The sequence below is a fragment of the Parasteatoda tepidariorum genome, chromosome 5 (assembly GCF_043381705.1).
Source record: "Parasteatoda tepidariorum isolate YZ-2023 chromosome 5, CAS_Ptep_4.0, whole genome shotgun sequence".
NCBI lineage: Eukaryota > Metazoa > Arthropoda > Arachnida > Araneae > Theridiidae > Parasteatoda > Parasteatoda tepidariorum.
In genome coordinates, this window is record NC_092208.1 from 5099652 (window position 1) to 5120005 (window position 20354).

At 29.9% G+C, this 20354-nt stretch overlaps 1 protein-coding gene across 2 annotated transcripts in view; it reads left to right on the top strand.

Moving 5' to 3' along the window:
• LOC107440948 (leucine-rich repeat-containing protein 49) overlaps nucleotides 1-20354 on the top strand; it is a 45347-nt gene that overhangs the window by 21754 nt on the left and 3239 nt on the right. For both annotated transcript variants that reach the window (XM_043048838.2, XM_043048839.2), the window contains 9 exons: nucleotides 957-1018; nucleotides 1787-1934; nucleotides 5184-5267; nucleotides 10259-10449; nucleotides 11142-11261; nucleotides 12565-12808; nucleotides 15131-15313; nucleotides 16342-16451; nucleotides 18107-18227. In XM_043048838.2, the coding sequence (XP_042904772.1) occupies nucleotides 957-1018; nucleotides 1787-1934; nucleotides 5184-5267; nucleotides 10259-10449; nucleotides 11142-11261; nucleotides 12565-12808; nucleotides 15131-15313; nucleotides 16342-16451; nucleotides 18107-18227 (1263 nt within the window). The remainder of the gene's footprint in view (nucleotides 1-956; nucleotides 1019-1786; nucleotides 1935-5183; nucleotides 5268-10258; nucleotides 10450-11141; nucleotides 11262-12564; nucleotides 12809-15130; nucleotides 15314-16341; nucleotides 16452-18106; nucleotides 18228-20354) is intronic.

Below are 20354 nucleotides of genomic sequence, written 5' to 3' on the forward strand. Positions count from 1 at the left end.
TTAGGCTAAGTCTGGCCCTGGTTAGGTCAATGATTATCTACCACAGTGCTGCCACTCTTTTGTGTACCACCAAATTTTAGAAATGATGTTGTAAAAATTATTATAATGCTTTTTTTATTACAAGTTTAATTTCAATTACGAAAAGTATTTATATGTGTATAATATTATATCTATATACTTTTTATAAGATCAAAGATAAATCGGAAGTAATCATGGAGAAATCTTCAGAGGAAGGCATTGGGCTGTCTGGCCAACTATGATGATGATACTTTTTATAATTTTTCCACGCTTTAATGGCATGAACATCTTTGTCAAAGATAGTCTTGTCTTTGACAATCTTAAAATGTTTAAATGAATAGGAAATTTAATGACTGTTAAAATTATTAATTTACAAAAGAAAGAAAGCTAAATATTAACTTACAAAAGGTAACAATGAAAATAAGCTATGCAATTAATAGTTATAAAAACAAGCTAACAATTTTAATAATTAGCAACAAAAGACAAGTTAACAAGGAATCACAAAAAAGTATCAATTAATGTGAAAAATCTAACAATTAATAACTGTAAAAAAACTAGTTTATAATTAATAAATCGCAGAAAGTAAATAAATAAATAACAATTATTAAGTTGTAATTAATTCCTTAATAAAGGTACTGTTGTTTTTGTACTACATATTATTTTATATCGCATTTAAAATTATTATAAACTATTTTGCACAGTGTATTATTGGTAAGTAAACAACTTTTAAACTTATTTTTATCTTTGTTCAAAAACATTAAAAATGTGCCGCAACAACAAAAAAAAGGTTGAGCGTCATTGTGTTAGGTTGTGAGTGACCAAATCTTAAATTTATTCTCAAGAATTCAATGAAATTCTTATGTAAAAGAGTGCATACAGGCTTCTTTCATGAAATAATGATATATTGCTTGAAAAATAATTTGTAAAACTATTTTCAGTGTGAAGTGGATGTCTTACCAAGATTACAAAGGCTTTTTCTCTCACAAAACGCACTTGAAAGGTAAAGTATATTTTTTATGCATAGTCCGTAGCCACGTTTCTCTTAAAATATTTAAGGATTCACATTGTTCTTTTTTTCATTTAAAACTCTTTTATTTAAATAAAATAGTAATAATAAATTAATGGTTGACAATATGAAGCTAAGCACAGGTGGCACTAGGGGTTAAAATTCGTCGTAAGATTTCTGGTTTACTATTTCCAGCTGATTTTTACATTTAAGCTTGAAAAAGCATGCCATCCACTATTATTATAGTTGTAATGTTTGGATGTCTTAATCAAGCTTTTTTTACTAGACTAATATTTTTAGTAGCACGAAAATTAATCAATGTTACTAACTGAAAGATATTTAAGGTAAACAAGATATTTAAGGTAAACAACCCTGAACAACTGAAGATATTTAAGGTAAACAACCCTTAACTTAAGTTTTATAATTCGAGGCACAGTTTTTCAACTAATTATTTATATGAATCCATTACTATTGATTTCTAAAAATGTAATTGATTAATCCACTTAATTGTTTCTTGTGGAAACTCACTACATTCTGCACTGCACTTGAACTGAATAAGTCTTAAACTCTGTTTTGAAGTATGATATAACAGGAATAATAATTTCCATCATTTTGCTTTTGAACATTCGGTCAAGAACATGCAAAAACTTTTTTTGCTGAATCTGTTTAAATCAAGACAAGTTCAACTGAATTACCATTTTTAGAATGCTCATCTGCTGCATGGATCTGGTGTTGTTAAGTGAATCTCATGTTTGATTCTAGGTTTGAAGATATGTACTGTGTGAGCAATGTTCCTTTGCTTTGTGATTTAACTTTAGAAGGTTGCCCTTTAACTGCTATACCAAATTATCGCCACCTCATTTTACATAACATTCCTCAGCTGAAGGTGCTGGACACAAGACGAGCTTTGGTATAAACACTTATTTTCTTTTTAACTTTTATTCTCTTTTCCTTTGAAACAGGGATGGTGCTTAGAAAATTAAACAACTAGAATGGGACTGTGAAAAAAATTTCTGAAGAAATAATAAGAAAATCTTTTTATAACGTACGAATTGTTTAGATCAAGCAATTTATCATACTTATCAATGAAGTTTACAGCTTTTAGAGGCTTGAGGGACCAACAACAAGTTACAAATGGAAAATAATGTGTTTGACACCCTATGCCAAAAAAGTAGCATTAGATTTATACTTTGTAACAGTTATTTGGTTATTATATGCAATAATACACAAAATTTTATAATCCTAGCTTAAATATTTATAGCAATATGGATATATTTATAAGAAAAAAATTTTTTTGTCACTCTTTTTTTGCTTTAACTTTAAAATATTTAATAAAATGAAACAAAAAATTTTGAGCATTTTGCAATTAATTACAAAATTATTACTATAAATTTTAAAAACTTTTGTTTAAAACTGTTCAATATATAAGTATTTAAAGTAGTTCTTTTATACTGCACCTGCGCTGAGAAAAAAAAAAATTCATATTTTTATAATGTATTTGACAATTAAGGAAAAAAAAGTACTATTTGAATATCTCAAAAATATAAAATTTTGTAAACAATTCTCTAAGTAGGTTTTGCACTTTTTAAAAGAGAGTTTTCTACAAATATTATTTTGTATCATAAGACGGAATTTACTAACAAATGATAATACCTTACAATAAACATTCATACTACAAAATGTGATTTAATAAGGAAAGAAAACAGGCAAAGGAAAAGATACTTTTATGGGGGATGATCCCAAACATTGCCAGTGTCACTTTTTATAAATTTTATTTAATAGTGCAAAATAAAGTACATGCGAAACCCCTTATCATTTTAAGCTTTATTTTAAAAAGCATAAAAACAACTTAGAAAATTGTTGGAAACTTTTTAAATTTTTAAGATATTCAAATCAAACTTTTTTATTAGTTGCAGAAAACAATTCACTACAAAATTAAGAGGAAAAAAATTTAAATGTTTCCAAGCGTGCAGAGTATAAAATAACTACTTTAATCACTCATATCTTGCACAGTTTTAAACAAATTTTTCTCAAATTTTAAAGCAATAATTTTGTAATTTCCTGCAAAAATTTTATTTAATTTTATTGAATATTTTTAAAGTTATGGCAAAAAAATGTAAGACCAAAAAAATTAGTTTTTAAAAAAAATATTCCATAAAGATTTAAGCTAGGCTTATGAAATTTTGTGTAAATATTGTTTATAATAACCAAAATAACTCACAAATTAACTTATAGCTATATTTTTTGGCATAGTGTGTTCAAAAACACTTTTTTCTATTTGTGATTTACTGTCGGTGTCTCAAAGCTTTAAAATTCATTGATTTGTATGAGAAATCGCTTAACCTATAAACTTCAAAATTTATGAAATTAGTCATTAAGTATTTTTTGTGAAAGTTTAAAAAAATGCGTTATGTAAGTATTTTTGTTACGTTGCCCAACCCCTGTTCATATATATGTGTGTGTGTGTAACATAAAAAGCTTTAAATAAACTTTTTATGTTATATCTATTTCTAAATCCTCTTATTTAATATTCTGAACTAAACACTCTTCCACACACTTTAATATTCACATCCTGTCTTTTAATCTATTTTTGGCTTTAAGTTATGCATCAATTAATATTTTTGATTTCTCCCTTTAATGAAATCATGAGAAAGACTTTTACCCTCGACCTATTTAATAGACCAATTGTAATTATTAAGGTTTTCCTTAACTTTAATTGAGGAGCACTTCGATTTTGTGACTTGGATATTCATTTTCTGATTAAGAATAAAATTAATTTGCTCTTTTTAAAATCCTGTGCCTGTTTGTCCTGCACAACTGGCATCCTTAGAAGCCATATATAGTGAAATTGTTATCAAGGTTGACATTATTTTTTAAGGTTGATTTTCACATAATTTAGTGCAGGGAGAAGTAAGCTGTAAGATTAAGATTTTTTGCAGAAATATAGTCTTTTTCTGAAAATGAACAATTCCTGTCTATTTTTATAAAGAAAAAATCTTATTACAGTCGAATCCCATTTTAACGAATTCCTAGGGACCAAAGCAATCGCTACGCAATAACAACAATTTGTTATACCGATATTACGAATGTCAACGTTAACCACAATTATTTTGTTGCATTGGAATTTTTTGCATAGAAAATATTAAATATTGCATTTAATTACAGTTTTGATCTATTTGCACTCTATATGCCGAAAAAATTAAATTAATATTTAAGAGCTCAGAAAAGCAGTTAAATTAAAAAGAACAATGGATTTATTATCACTTATCTATCAGAAATTATGTAAGCACATGACATTTCCAGGATTTTTCACTTTGTGGCGCCCTAATTGGCTAATTTTGTTTTGTGTTCCTGTTTTTGTTTTTAACAAGTTTATGACAATGTAAGATGCCTAAATATGTGCTAGTACAAAATTGTGCTATATGTGTGTATGAAACTCTTAATAACTCCTAACTCCTTATTTTATCGATTCTTGTTTGTCTCATTCAATTCTTCATGAAATATACTTTATAAGTTCAGATAGCAATATAAAAAGTATACATAAGTACATGTTAAATTAAGTACTTTTTATATATAAAAACCATTGAACTATTTGTTTTACTGATTTGTGTTCAGTCTCTTTGTCCTATTGTTTTAAGATTGGTCTCAACATTAAAAAATATATATGAAACAGTTGCTTACTTACTTAGATATCAATTTCAGATGCATAAATAAGTACAAATACAAAATTATATTTTTTGTACATAAAACCGTTGTAACTTACTAACTATTGGACTGGTTTTAAGATTGGTTCCTTTTTACTCAGCCCAATAAAATACATCAGAATACATACCTCACTTGCCTGTCTCAACGAGATTCAGTTCTTACCCTCAAATTATCCCTATTATCCCTAGAAAGTGTGCAGAGGAGTATTCAGTTATCATTTATAGGGACATAACAAAACTTTCTATGTAAAAAAAGTCTCTCTGAAGGAAAAGACTAATATGTTTTTTTATAAATATTTAAAGTAAACTGTAATCAAATCAGCTTGTTTAATTATTTCTAATGTTACTTTGGCATTATTCAGAATGTCATTTTCTAAGTTTTTTAAACTGGTGTGTTATTTATTGAGAGATAAATTTCTATTTATAATAATGTGTGTGTTATTTTGTGTAAAAAGGATGAAGAAAGACGCACAGCACATGCCTTAATGCGAAAGGAAGAGCAAAGAAGACAGGAAGGGATCAGGCAAGCCAAAGTTAAAGTAAGTGTGTGGAATAATTTTTGTACAAAACTATTCTTTCCAACTTCTCAAGCCCTGTGGCATAATATTTCAAGCTATCTGCGACAAAACTCTCTAGCACTAATGTCTTTCTGCAAGATACTTTTAATAATAACAAACATATATCTTACTAATTTAAAATGACAAAAGCGCTGTGTTTACAAAAAAAGAAGAAAAAACTATGCACTTTTTTTAATTGAACATGTAATAATATTTTATTCTAATATGGGTGATATTCTCACATTTTGTTAGGAGGGACACACAAATAATTTCCTTAAAAATTTGTAAATAATCGTCACTATAAAAAAAATAATTAAAAATCATGAAAAGCGTGGTAATAATTGCCGAAAAAAAGATCAAAGAAATCACTCGAATCGGACTCCTCAAATGCGTGTTTCATTTTGAGATTAGTTTGTTGTAATAAAGAATATTGTATGAAAAATATTGGATTTAAAAACTGTGGAGAAATCAATAGCAATAATTGAGAAAACTTCGATAGAATTATTGCCTAAAAAATCAATACTCAAATGCATAATTTGAATTTTCCATATTGTTTGAAATATATGGGGATATTTAAAATCCACGCGAAAATCAATATAAATAACTGCCGAATATACAATCTAAACATCGCATCGATTTACAATACTTTCGACGTAAATTAAGAGCTTCAAAAAGTGATCAGGGTGGCCACCCACCTGGAAAACCTTGAAAACCTGGAATTATCAGGGAATTTTTTTATACTGGAAAAAACCTGGAAATATCAGGGAAATTTGAATAAAAACCTGGAAAAATCAGGGAATTTTAAAGAAGACCTGGAAATTTTTTCTTTGATAATTTTTTTGATTTCACTAATTTAAATTATTTACTAATTTTCTTAATTTAAATTATTTCATCCATTATACCCACTTTTTTTAAACGGAAATGTATCGCCAAACAGTTGAAATATCATCAACTTAGCTATACTTTGCTTGCATCAAAATTTGCTCCATTACAGCTCTGTTAAATTAGAATGCCACATAAAATTCTCTCACTGTTGCTAAACGAATATAGAAACCTTTGACCGCTATGGGACTGCAATTTAGGAAAGATTCTGGTGGAGGTAGAAAAAGGGATTAGGATATTAGCTTCTGTTTTTAAATTCCAATTATTTTATCCAGTTTTTCCAGTTTTTAGTCCAATTATGGCTCCATTTATTTCTCAAGTTTGTTCTGATGCTTTAATGGTAATTTTGATAAAATGTTTTTTGTATTTTCAACTTTATAAATTCTCCAAAAGTTATTTGGCTATAATTTAATAATAAAAGATTTTATATTGCACTCTTTTTCTGAAAGCTTTTCTACTCCCATTCAAAGAAATCTGTGAATTATTTTTTCTCAGCAAACCAACCCATTGCACATTTTTTTACAATCACTAACAGCAATGTTTGTCGACAAATCGTTACAGTTGTTGCAGTAATGCTAATTTTTTTTAAATTTCATTTTAACCTTTTATAACATATTTTAATTTAAGAAAAAAAGGTTATTTTAAGAACCAATTATATATTAATACTTAATTTTACTCTTTTGTTGGTCAATATATGATTTTTGATTCAAACTTTTGTACCAAAACATTAAAAAATCTTGCCAAATTGTCAAAAATTATTTCTTTCAAAATGATATGTTAAAAAAAATAATAACATTGTGAATAAAATATTTTATAATATAGACACTTTTCTTGTACACATCCTAGACTTTATAAGAAAAAAGAAACAAAAACCTGGAAATTTTAAGATTTTTGTCTGGAAAACCTGGAAAAATCAGGGAAATTTGAAACCTGATTTGAGTGGCCACCCTGGTGATTATCTAAATGCATGATTCAAATATTACGTGTAAATTTCTGTAGAAAAGAAAAATTATTCTGCAAGGACTCTGCAACGTTTTGCGACAATTTCCCCGTGTCGCTACGCTTCCGCTTTGTGGTCCTAAAGTATGGGGAATACTCGTGTGGACGTTTTTAACTAGGTTGACTTAGGACTTTTTGATTTCCTTTACTACCTTGACAGTTTATAGTTCTTCAGCACCCCTAGATAAAGCTTACTGAGACATTTTGATTTTAATGTTCTTCGGAGTTTAATATTTCTCTTGATTATTGAACCAGAAAATTAATAAAGAGTGGCATTTTCAGAAGGGGAATCATTGCTTACCTAATGAGTGAGTTCTTATCACAGCAAAACCTATGTTTCAGACTCGCCTCCATTTCTCTAATTACGCTGTTTAACAAAACCTAAGGAAAAATCACAGAAATAGCAATAACTCGTCCAAAGTAAAACTACAATATGTAAATTAGTGCCACTGCAATCGAAAAATATGTTCTCTGCAGGAAACGTAAAGTTACATAATTGAGACCAAGCCTGTGAATTTTGTTGTGAAGTTAGAAATCTGGGATTGCCAATTTGTAACATTGACCTTCAGACATCGTTTATCCGAAGAACCAACGAGGAGATATAAAGCAGGAATGTCAGAAGTGACCAGATGACTAAATGTGTGTCTTTCTGTGGTTCATAGACTCTGGCAACAATTTCTAACCACAAGTTTCACCTCCAGTAGGTTCAACCGAGGGCTGCCAATTGTTACAACAATCATGAATATTTCTCATTATGAGCATGAAGGAATTATCTGAAGCTGAGCTTAAAAAATCAATGAGAGGATTGGAAAAATGGTCAAGAGACCTTAAACTAGTCATTAATCCTAACAAGACTAAACTCAGTGTGTTCAGCACTGATAGAAAACACCGGCACACATTTTGTCCTAATATCACATTGTTTGACACCCCCATAGAAAAGATTTCTAACCCAAAGTACCCCGGTATAATACTTGACGAAGAGCTTCGTTTTCACCACCACATTCTAGAATGTTCTAATAGAGCGCTAAAAAAGCTGAACATCCTTAGGAGGCTTTGTGGCACAAAATGGGGTGCTGCACCAAAAACACTGAAAACTACTTACACAACTCTTATAAGACCAATAATGGAATATGCCACACCTGTATGGTCACACTCCTCCTCTACTTCAAGAGAGAGACTCGATAAAGTACAAGCGAAAGCTGCAAAAATAATGTCTGGTGCTGTCTCATCAACAAACAACTTAAGAATTCAAGAGGAATGCGGTTTGGTCCCTCTGGAAGAAAGGAGACAAATGTTAACTGTTAAATTTACAAATAACGCCCATAGTCTTGACGAGGGGTACATTTCGCATCGTACTATTATAAACTGGAATAAAAAATCTAGACTCTAAAGGTCATCTCCCCTTCTGTTTGACAGGGTGATCAGAGAAAAAATTCACCTTAAACCCGAGGACTTTCTTTTCAGAAACGAAACTCCCGCTATTGGAGTTGTTCCAGAGAATACGACAATCTGTCTAGAACTCATCGAGCCCTGCTCGAAAAAAGATCATGCGAATAAACTGAAGGAAATTGGGATGAAAACTATCGACTCTCTATCTGGCCTCAATCATGCCAGGGCTTTTACTGATGGATCTTCTGACTCCACTTTCACCAACGGAGGTGCGGGAGTGGTACTGCTCCTACCTGGTGATCAAAAACGAGAGTTCGCAACTGGTGCTGGAAAAATCGCATCTAATTTTACGGCAGAATTGATAGCCATTTCTACGGCAATCGAAGCATACATCAATCTTGAACCTTCGGAGCAGCTTAGTGGTATCACCATCTTCAGCAACTGCAGGTCTGCCTTACAGGTCCTCAGCTAAGGTACCTCAAGCCTTATCCTGAATATCATAGAACAACTTGGACAACTTCAGCGTCTCCGGAAAAATTGCTTCTTGCAGTGGATTCCAGCCTATGTGAACCTAGAGTTCAATGAAATAGCTGATTCCTTGGCTAAAAACGCCAGAGATCTAAATTCAAATTTAATTCCAACCACGTTGGCAGATGCAAATGCTTTTGCAAAGTCAAGACTATTCACCCCTTTAAAAATCAAAGCCCTCGATTAAATAACTAATCTTGACATTGATAGAAAGACAGCCACTACTCTCATCAGACTAAGAACAAAACATCATAAAAACATGAAAATTTCTACAGATGGGACTAGAAAATATCAAAACTGTGGCAACTGTCTTAATGTGGAACTGACACCATATCATGTTTTTAACTGCCCTGCAGTCGCTGCAGGCCTTCACCTCTTAAACTACCCCACAAAAGAGGATTTGTATTCTTTTAATGCCATGAAATAACAAAAGCTATTCAAGCACACCATGAAATAAGATTCAATAGAGGATACGACACCAACCAACCACGAACCAACCAATAGAAATATTTCTTTAGTATAGTGTTCCCAGAATAAATAAACTCTATGTCGTACAAAGTTTACCTAACAACCGTAAAACTGAAATTTTTAAGAATGAATTTAATGCAGCATTAGACGTGAAACTATGTCATCACGGGCTTGCTCACTTGAATCATTAGTTAAACATATGAGTAATAACTTTGTTAGAGGAATTTAAAGGGAAAATCAGAAACTTGCATAACACATAAAGTTACTAAATCTACTCCAGCATGAATTAAAAGAAATTATCGCCGACTAACAAAGTGTTATATAAAATTGATTTGTGTGATCTTTCTCCTGCACCTTCAGTGGGAGAAAGTTAAAAAAATTTTATCTATAATAATTAACAACTTTTCTAGAAAAGTAGAAGTTTTTAAATGTTTCTAAACATTTCTTGTTCAGAGAGTTAAACTGCAAACTAAAGCCAAATTTGGTCGGCTGTGCAACGACGGTTATAAAAAATAAAATAAATGTTGATTCTTGCTACGTATCTTGGGTGAGAAAAGGCTTCAAAAGTATGCTTGATAGGGTGCCTCAGAAGTTAATTAACTGCTTTTTGAATTCTAAAAATGGAAAGCAGGGAACCTTTTTATGCTTTAACCTAAATTTTGTTCTGAATAATGCATTTTGTCTACATGGATTGTGATATGTTGCAGGAAGCTAAGGAGAAAGCTATAACAACTGCACGCCAACTGTGGGAGACGTCTTGCAAAGAACCAACTCCCAGGGAATTGCCTTCTTCTGCAGTGTCCTCATCAATAGCGTCTGCAGTTCCATTGCATTTATTAGCGTCCAGGTACAGCCGATCTTTCAGTGAAGAGGAAGAAGATATGTTCTGCTCTTGTTGGTGAGTTAACTTCATCTTATTTTAAAACATGATGCATAGCATTTTTTAAAAAGTGCTTAAAGGTGCTGATTTTCGATTTTCGTTTTTTAAAACTCCCTTAAATCGGCTTTTTTCGTAAGGTGTTTTTAAAAACTGGTTAATTTTCCCTTTTCAAAAATGAGATTTTATTTTCTTTGCCGTGTCAATTTGCGCCACGTATTATGCAAAAGTGTGCTTTTCAAATTGTTCTATTCAACGTTTTCACAATCCATTTCAGCCCACTGTTGGTTCGAAGCGTATTGAAAGCGCCAATCATTTTGCATGTTTGATTAAATACTTGAGAGTCTGCGTGTGCTTCTACTGAGCTGAGTTCGGTGAGATTCTAGCACTCTCATGTACAACTCTGCTGCATTTTGCAAGACATTATCCATTTCAGACTTCATTTTCCACCCTCAGAAATCTTTCTAGAAGATTCTTCTTATCTTCTTATGGTGGCCAATATAATCAAGAAAAGAGTTCTTTGTCAGAAACTAGTTATTTTATCATGATCATGTAAAGTGTTTGAAAATTAATTTGCATTTTGTTAATGTATATAGTGCTTAAAAATTATTTTTGAGTGCTAAAAAGGTGCTTATTTTTTGTTGAAAGATTTTGCTACATACCCTGTAAAATTAACAAGAAATTGTATATATATGTATGTTGTTTTTCCACAGTGGTGGACAGGGCGTGGATTGCAGTGAATGTGACAGTGCAAAATCAAAAGTTGTATCCAATGGTATAGTACAAAAGTCTAAGAAACCCAAACTAAAATCTCAGAAAAGGGACTCGAAAAGGTAAATATTTGTTGTGAGTTACTCATTGCTTTGATGAAGATTTGTTTACATGATTTTTTTTTTACTCTCTATTAAATCGAAAAATATTAACTCTCCGAGTCCTCTAATTATAGCAAAGAATTGGGGAAAATTAATGCCTAAGAATTTTTTAAGAAAAAGCTTTATGTTCAGGGTATCTGCGCACCTGGAAAGTCATGGATTTTAGTATTGAACAAAATTTGTCATGCAATATTACGATTTTAACTATTTTTTTTAAAGTCATGGGCTTCTGCTGAAAAATCTAATTTTTAAAATTTAATTCAATTTCACAGTTTTCCCCAATTTCACAGTTTTCTGATGTTTCAAATATCTAAATTTGTAACAAAATCCTCACTCATAGTCATATTCTATTAAAATATAAAATGTTTTTATCTTATTCTTTAAAAATTATAGTGTTCTTTCAAAAAATGAAAGAAAGAACATCATTTCTAGAGCGAATTATCTTTTAAACTTCTGTGATTTCAGAATTTTGTTTCATTTATTTTTTTATTTTATCAACTTAAAATTCTAGTTTAGGCTTTTTATATTACACTTACTTTAAAGAAGAAATTAAACAGCTTTAAATAACTACATATATCTGACAGTATTTAGTTAGTAGCTTTTGTATTTTTTTCAGCTATTTTATTGCTTTAACTTTCTTTACTCTGTTTTTTAAGTTTAAAATCAATAAATATAAGGATACAGACTATAACAGTTTTGGTTATGCCTATCATTTCAATTAATGTTATTATAATGCTTTATAAATTTATTATTGTGTTCATAAACTGTAATAGTCTGAAAAAAATGCATTATTTTATATCGTTAAAATAGTGTAGGGATATGTTAGTGGAGGGAAATTATTTTATGCCTCTAGTAACTTTTTTGTAGACTATTTTTCGTATCTGAATCCTGACAACCCTGCTGAAATAGTCATCTAAACAAGTTAGGCATTATTTTATGTATATTTTTTCTGCTTGAATCGAATGCCACTATACTCGAGTCAAAAATTGCACTCGTTTTTATATATAAAAAGGACTTCTTCTTTACATCTACTTATTGACACTGTTTGCATTGCTATCTGGGGTCAGTTATTGTGTCGTATCACAACTTTGTCAAGCTCTAATTGTGTTAGTAACTGTAACTGCTTAGTATTTTTATGAAACTATCAATTTAATTTTGCATTGAAATTTTACATTATCAATGTAGAGAGCTTGAAATTCCATGCCTTTGTAGGGAATTTTATCTTATAATAAACTCTTGAAATGATTGAACTTCTTTTTTGTAGTAAAAAATTGAAGCCTTCTTTATCCCTTGACTTGGAGGTAGCTGATTCAAAGCTAACTTATCTGGCTGAAGTAGAGTTTAGCAATCTGAAACTTTATGGTCCTGGTGCTGTGGCTGCAACTGTGAGCAATACCTGGGCTCCTCAGACTGTCTCCTTGATTCACGCCGTGTGCTTCCATTTCATCATTTTTGACGATATTGCTTATCTGCTTGGCAAAATGAAAACTCAATTTCCTAACATTGAAGTAAGATATTTTTCTATTAATTGACATATATCAGGGGTCAGTCCAGACATTTTGTGAAAGGTCCTGTTTTTGTAAAATTGGGAAAAAACTACTCATTATTTGTGACTATAAAATAAGCGTTAAGTCACATTCTTTCAACCAGGGCCCTGCTTTTGTGCAAATTGTGTCCTGTTATTGCTGCAAAAATTGCTAAAAACCCTTTCTAAAAGTTTTTAAATTGGAAATAGATACAAGATTCTACTCAACAATTACTGCTACTAAATTAGAGATGCAACATACAAATATGTGGTATTTAGCCTATACTGCTCAACACAGAATATTCATTTCGGACGAATAATGGAAACAGTCACTCACATTTTTAATAATTTCAATCGACATATTTTAAATAACTCAACTTAGTTATGTATTATTTTTAATGTGTTATGCATTAAATAAATTTAAACAATTCTTAAATTTAAAATATTTTATTTAAAAAATTGCCAGAAATAAATTTTTATTTACATAATATTCTATTAACATTTCAAACCATCTCCCCCCCCCCAGAAGAGTTTAATCGATTAACAAAACAATAATGAAGATAAACAAATTTGTGAAGGGTCCGATTAAAAGATAAATTATTTTGTGAGAGGTCCGCTTTTATGAAAAGATGTTTTGTGAAGGGTCTGTTAACGGGCCTAAATTTTTTACATAATATTCTATTAACATTTCAAACCGTCTCTCCCCCCCCCCTGAAGAGTTTAATCGATTAACAAAACAATAATGAAGATAAACAAATTTGTGAAGGGTCCGATTAAAAGATAAATTATTTTGTGAGGGGTCCGCTTTTATGAAAAGATGTTTTGTGAAGGGTCTGTTAACGAGCCCAAATTTCTTCTAAACAGACCCCTGTAGGTGCATATTGGATTAACCCAAATATACGCATAAAATTTAGTGAAAACCAAATTATTTTTTATAGAAACTAATTTTCTTATTTAAACGATTAGTTATGGTTGTCACCAGTACCATCTTTATGCATGGGCACCGCCGGGCCCCATATGGGTCCTTGATTATCTTACTTTTTATAAATTGTATTTAAAAAAAACAAGGAATAAACAATATTGCATTATCTATTTTTTCAAATAAAAATATATTCTCTGTAAAAAGTGTGCATTTTGTATGTTTTTTTCTACAAGCAGTGATTGATTAGCATGCAAACACTAATAATTTGAATTGTTTATCACCAGGAAAACTTAAAAAGTCAACCGGAAAAGATGTGTTAGAAAAATGTGATCAGTTCTGCACTGAGTAACTTCTCAAAATGTTCTTAACCTTTAAACTTTAGCTAGCTAACTGAATTTCTTTTAATTTTTTAAGACAAAAAAAGAATCCTTACAGTCTTTTAAAAATGAATGTTGAATTTAAAGAGAAACTAAAATGAAGTTCTTAGTAAAAAATGAAACAAAATTAGAAGATTTTTGTAGCGCAAACCATGATGCTTTGAACTAAGTGGAATAGATTATTTCACTCATCTTTAAACTTACCTACTAAATATAGCAATATTAGTCTGAAACATCTTAAAATACTTTATTTTTGGATGCAAATATTTAAAAACATAAAATATACACTTAAGTATTTTTTTTTATTGCTTACACCCCGAAGGTGATGTGGTTTATGGAAATGCTTTATATAAATCTTCTACTGTAGGGGTGCACAACCTTTTTGAGTGCACAGCAGGTAGATTAACGAAGGGCCGCACGCAGGATTTAGTCATGTTCGTGGCAAATATGATAATTTTCATGTAAACGCTAATGTTCTAAGCATTAAATATTTTTGTCAGTTTACTTAATTACATATTTGCAGACAATTAAATAATTTTAATTATTGGAATTTATTTAAAACTAAAAAATTGGATACTTTTTTTTTTAAAAAAAATTCTTCCATTTTTCTCAATAATTTTATTTAATATGTATATATATACACACACATATACATATAAATATTGGGAGATATAAATTCTTACAGAATTAAAGTACAAAAAGTATTTACAGAGAAATATAAAGTTGAATTAAATATTTAAATTAAACAAAATTTATAATGTTCATTAAAAAAAACTAAATTATAAAAAAAAAATTTCTAGCATTCAGAACTTCCCTCAGGCTGCACATCAACAGTCAGTGGGTCACTGGTTGTCCACCCCTATTCTACTGAATTATCAAAAATAAGTTTATAACTTATGTGGTTGCATAAAGAATGTGGATTAGAATCATTTAATAATTTTCAGATTGAAAGAATACTCATGAATTTAAAAACTAAGATTGTGATATACGTGTGATTATTTTGTAGGCTGCTTCATTTGAATGTGCTTGTTTAGAGACTCTGTCCCAGTTGAATGCATTGGGACAAATTCCTGGCCTTAAAAATCTAGTTATTGAAAATGAAGGAAATCCAGTTTTGCAGCTTTCACTTTGGAGGACGTATGCTGTTTATCGACTAAGTCCAGCTATAGAACAGATAAATGGATCTATGGTAATTAGTACCTTTTTTGTCTTTTAAAATACACAGGAAGCGTAGCATTTTTAAAAAGTATTTAAAGGTGCTTATTTTCGTTTTTTAAAAGTGCTTTTTGCATTGTGTCACAGGTGTTTTTAAAAAGTCCTTAATGTTCCCTAGGTATTATTTTATCACGGTTTTTATCATGAATTACGCCGAAAGCATTGTCTTCACATTATTTCCTTTTCACTGTTTTCACAATTCATACAACCAGAATGATGATATAATTAGGATGTGTGCACACACAATATTCTGGGCTAATGACACAATATTCTGGGCATGCCACCGATCACAAAGTTCACTATGAAGCATATTAACAATTAAATTAAAATTCACAAAAACAAACAAAAAAATAAACAATTAACAAAAAAAATTAACAATTTAATGCCAAAAAAAAACAATAACTGAAAAAAACAAGCTAACCATAAATAACTAGCAAAGAAACATTAACAGTTCTGCTTAAACTAGCATCTTACAACCTAATATAAGTCATTTGTCTTCTAATCTGCAACAACAGAAGTCACACTAATGTTACTTTAGGTTGAATTACAGGCATAACTGAGACATTGCAAAATGTTTTTTTTTTTTTTCATAGTAAATAAAGAGTTTTGAGTTGATAGAATTTAGTATTAATATTTTCCCAATAATCAAGAAGTCAAAATTATTTGACGGCACGTCTATGAACTCATTAAACAATTTTTTGAAAAACATTGGTGCATGAAGCTTTGCCACCCCTGTCCTAGGCTAATGTCTCATCCTAACGACAAGCTCTGGTGCCGAATTATGAATACTGGGAGATTATCTTTTTCAAACAATCATCTCTTCTCTAACTCAAAACTGTTCCTCTTTTTATGGTTTTCATCCCCCTCTGCTTTGTAATTTACTATTTGTAGTGAAGCTACATATAATGAGATTTATTTTAAACTTTTAAGTTAAGCACATCATGGACTCAATCTGTCATCAGATAATATATACAGTTATTTATAACAACTTTTTTAATTTAGGTAACAGAATTAGAAAGAATAAAAGCTGAAGAGATATTTGGAGGCCTTGGATTTGCTGCTTCATTGTTGCTGCCAAAGTATAGGTTATCTTCTTTGTTAAATAGTCCTCGGTAAGCATTCTTTTTTTATTCACTTAATTAGACATTATTTCCTTCAACTTTGCCTGGGACATATGTTGTCATGCATAAAACTAAAAGGTCTTTGAATTTGGTATACATTTTTTTACTCGCTATAATTATGATGTGAGAAATTAAATTAATATAATTTAATAGCAAGCTTAACACTCTAATGATTCTTTTAATGCAAGAAAATAAATTAAAAAATATTCTCATATTGTAGTAAGAACACTGCAACAAATAAGCTTATGAAATTATTTTCAGTGACAAAATTGTTTGAGAGTTATTTTCTTGACTTGGGGAAAATTGTTATGCTTGTGTGAACTTGTGTGCTAAAATATTGCAAATACTCTTTCATAATAGTACGTCTTTAAATGTTTATGCGTCTACATTCTTTCAAATACTTTTAGATTTTAAGATTTAGGTAAACAGACAGTTGTGTGAATAAAAATAAATTTACTACAGTCAGATCTCTATTTAACAAAGTCACTGAAACCCGATAAAACGTTCGTTAAATAGAAAATAAATATTTGAAATACTTAAAAAAAATACAAGTTTTAAATTCATGAACACTAGACATATGTTAAATAGCAATTGTAAATTATTATCTGCTATTTATTTTATAAATCCAGGGGTCTGCCCAGGCCGAATTTACTGCCGTTTAGCGGTACCTTCACAAATTCAACTTTAGGAAAAACGGTAGTTTCACAAATTCAATTTAAGGAAAAACGGTAGTTTCACAAAATACTTTTTCTTAAAATTTTATTTTTGTTTCCCTGAAGAAACAATAAATCCATATTTTTGTGTTGATTTTTTAATATAATTTTTAATCTTTCACAAATTATGTCTAAATTTTCACAAAATAGGTACCTCTCAGAAAAACCTAGACAGACCCCTGAAATCTTAACCATAAAAGAAGTCTGCATGGAAATTAAGAAAAAAAGCAAAACATTATCCAGTGTTTCACTATCATGCTACATACATTTTTAACTAATAAAAATTAAATTTCCTGTATGACATGCAAACAGAAAAGAAAAGAGATTTTACTACTTTCTCTAAAAGTTACATGGCTGCGAAAATCAATTCAAGGTCATTTCCCCCCTGAAATCCGTTAACAAGTTTGAAATGTTTTAAAATATTTTGGGAAATAGGGAAAAAGTGGTTCTCAAAGAAAAGTTCTTTAAATAGAAAATTCACTTCGCTATTTGGAAGTTATTTTTCGAAAAAAATTTCCAAAATGTTCTTGGTTCCTCAGAAAAAAATCGCAAAATGGAAGTTCGTTAAATAGTAGTCTGACTGTATTTGCTTTGAGAAAAACTTTTTTATAATAATAAAACTAGAATTTTTATTTTAGTTAAAATTTTAAATGTTTAACTAAAACGTTCGTTAAACATTAATTAACTCATGTATTTTCATTTCTTTTCCATCAAATAATCACGTTGAAATGTTAGTTACAGACTTAAGGTTTGGATTACAGAAGTTTTTTTTACGTTTTTTATTTTTAGGAGTTGCAGGGGAAAAATAACGTAACTCAATATGATTTTGAAGAAATTAAATAATTGTTGAATTTCGAAACTAAGCTTTCTTTGTCTCAAACCATTTAGATTCCATTTGACCAAGAAGCAATGATATATTTTTGTTTTATTTAGAGTGAAGCAAATGTTCTTGAAAGAGAAGGGTTATTCTCCAAACAGTTTGCAGCGACAACCTGATTCTCAAGTTGCAGCAGAAGTAATGAAAGCAGCCTTCACTTACAATCCTGATTTCGAAGTAAGCCTATTATTTTTTCAGTGTTTATAGTTCTACTCAAGTATTTTACTTTTAGTCCAATTGAAAGTGTGTTGAGTTTAAGTTAAAATTAGCGAAACATGACTTGAATTTTTGCAGTGAAATTTCTACAAAAAACCACCTTTATGATGTATACCCTTCAACGTAACACTAATGAAGCGCTTGCACTTTTTTGCCTTTTTCTTAGCTTTAAAGCAAATGAAACATTAAATTTTAAATAGTTTAAAGGTCCTATAAATATGGATAATCACTGGGGTATTTACTACATACCTTGCCAATGCATTGTGCAAACCAGTAATAAAGTAAGTATATATATACTAGTGAAAAATATAGAGAAAATAAGGAACAAGAGTTTCTAAAGAAGAAGTAAAAAATGTATTTAAAAAAAATTGTTCCAATCCAAAGTAACTAACAAATCAAATGCGCTTCTGTATTTCAGTAAGAATGGGCCATCAGTTTGATTCCCTTCCTCTATTCGCGCTTCGATTTCCATTTTTTTATTTTATTTTATAACCATCGTTGAACAGCAGATCCAATTTTGATTTTACAACTACCAATGTTCAATTTCGAAGCCTTGTAATTTTGAACCCAACCCAAAAGACAAGGGAACTCCATGATGAAGTATTGGTAGAAATGTTGCCTTCTTGAAGGATTTTTTAATGAAACTAACCTGCATTTGCATTAGATGGAGAGGAAAACCCATCATTAGTTTGACAGCAAGGGGCCCTAGCCCATGATCTGTTTACCACTGAAAATATTTTGCATCAGCACTGTGGTCGGTGAGAGTCTGCTGGGGAGTTCGTATCAAACAGCCATCGCTGGGGTTCAAACTTGTTACGAAAACATTATAAATCATTTTTGAAAAATGTCATTCAAAACGTTTGTTGAACGTGTCATCATAGGGTGTTAAATTTTTTTTTTTCTGTTTGTTATTTATTGATGACCCTTCAAACCTCAAAAAGCTTTAAACTTCAATGATTTGTGTGAGAAATCGCAGAATCTAAACACTTCTAAATATACAAAAATGATTCTCTAAGTAATTTTTGAAAAATATCAAAAAATGTGTTAGTATCTAAGTGTTTCCATTATTTTGTCCAACCCCTGTGTATATATAAAACAGTGATTCTCAACCTTTTTTTGTCGCGGCCCACTTTTAACGATTTTGAAATTTGACGGCGCACAAAGACAATAATAAGTTTAAAAGTTGTTTACTTAACCTATAATACACAGTGTAAAATAGTTTATAGAGATGCCAACTGCTCCGGACAAGCCAAAATAATTTTTAAAAAACGGTAAATAACTACAAAGTAAATTATGTAAATATTTGACAATTTTTGCCTGTTTTTTTAAGAGATACAGCATGACATAAGAACTATAAAGTGGTGAATTATATAAGCCTAAGAATTATTTAGAAATAGTGGGGAATAAAAATCTACTAAATTNTGGCGATAAAGATAAAATAATACATTGATAAACTACCACTTTAAAATATATATTTGCTGTCCGGAGCAAGTTGGCATCTCTTAGTTTATAATAATAATTTTTAATGTAAAGTAAAATATGTACTACAAAAACACGTGTATTAAGGGATTAATTAGCTCTTACAAATTGTGTAGTAGCCTTCTTTTCCTCTTATTGCTTAATATTTCTTTTTTTTTGTGCTTATAATTAGTTATTAGCTTGTTTGTTTATAGTTATTAATTGTTAGTTTTTTACAATAATTTTATTTTTTGTGTTTCCTTATTAACTTGTTTTTTTTAATTTTGCTAATTATTAATTGTTAGCTTGTTTTTGTTTGTTAGTTATACTTAGTTAATTTGTTTTTATACCTATTCGTTACATAGCTTATTTGAATTGCTAGCTTTTATTTCATTTTGTAAGTTAATGTTTAGCTTGCTTTCTTTTCATAATTAATAATTTTAATAGTCATTAAATTTCCTACTTATTTTAACATTCGGACATTGTCAGAGCCAGGACTATTGCCGACAAAGATGTTCACTCCATTAAATCATGGAAAAATTATAAAAAGTATATATATATATAGTATTATATATACAGTGAATTTTTACTACTACGATATCCAATACAGCAATAACTCCCTTTATTACA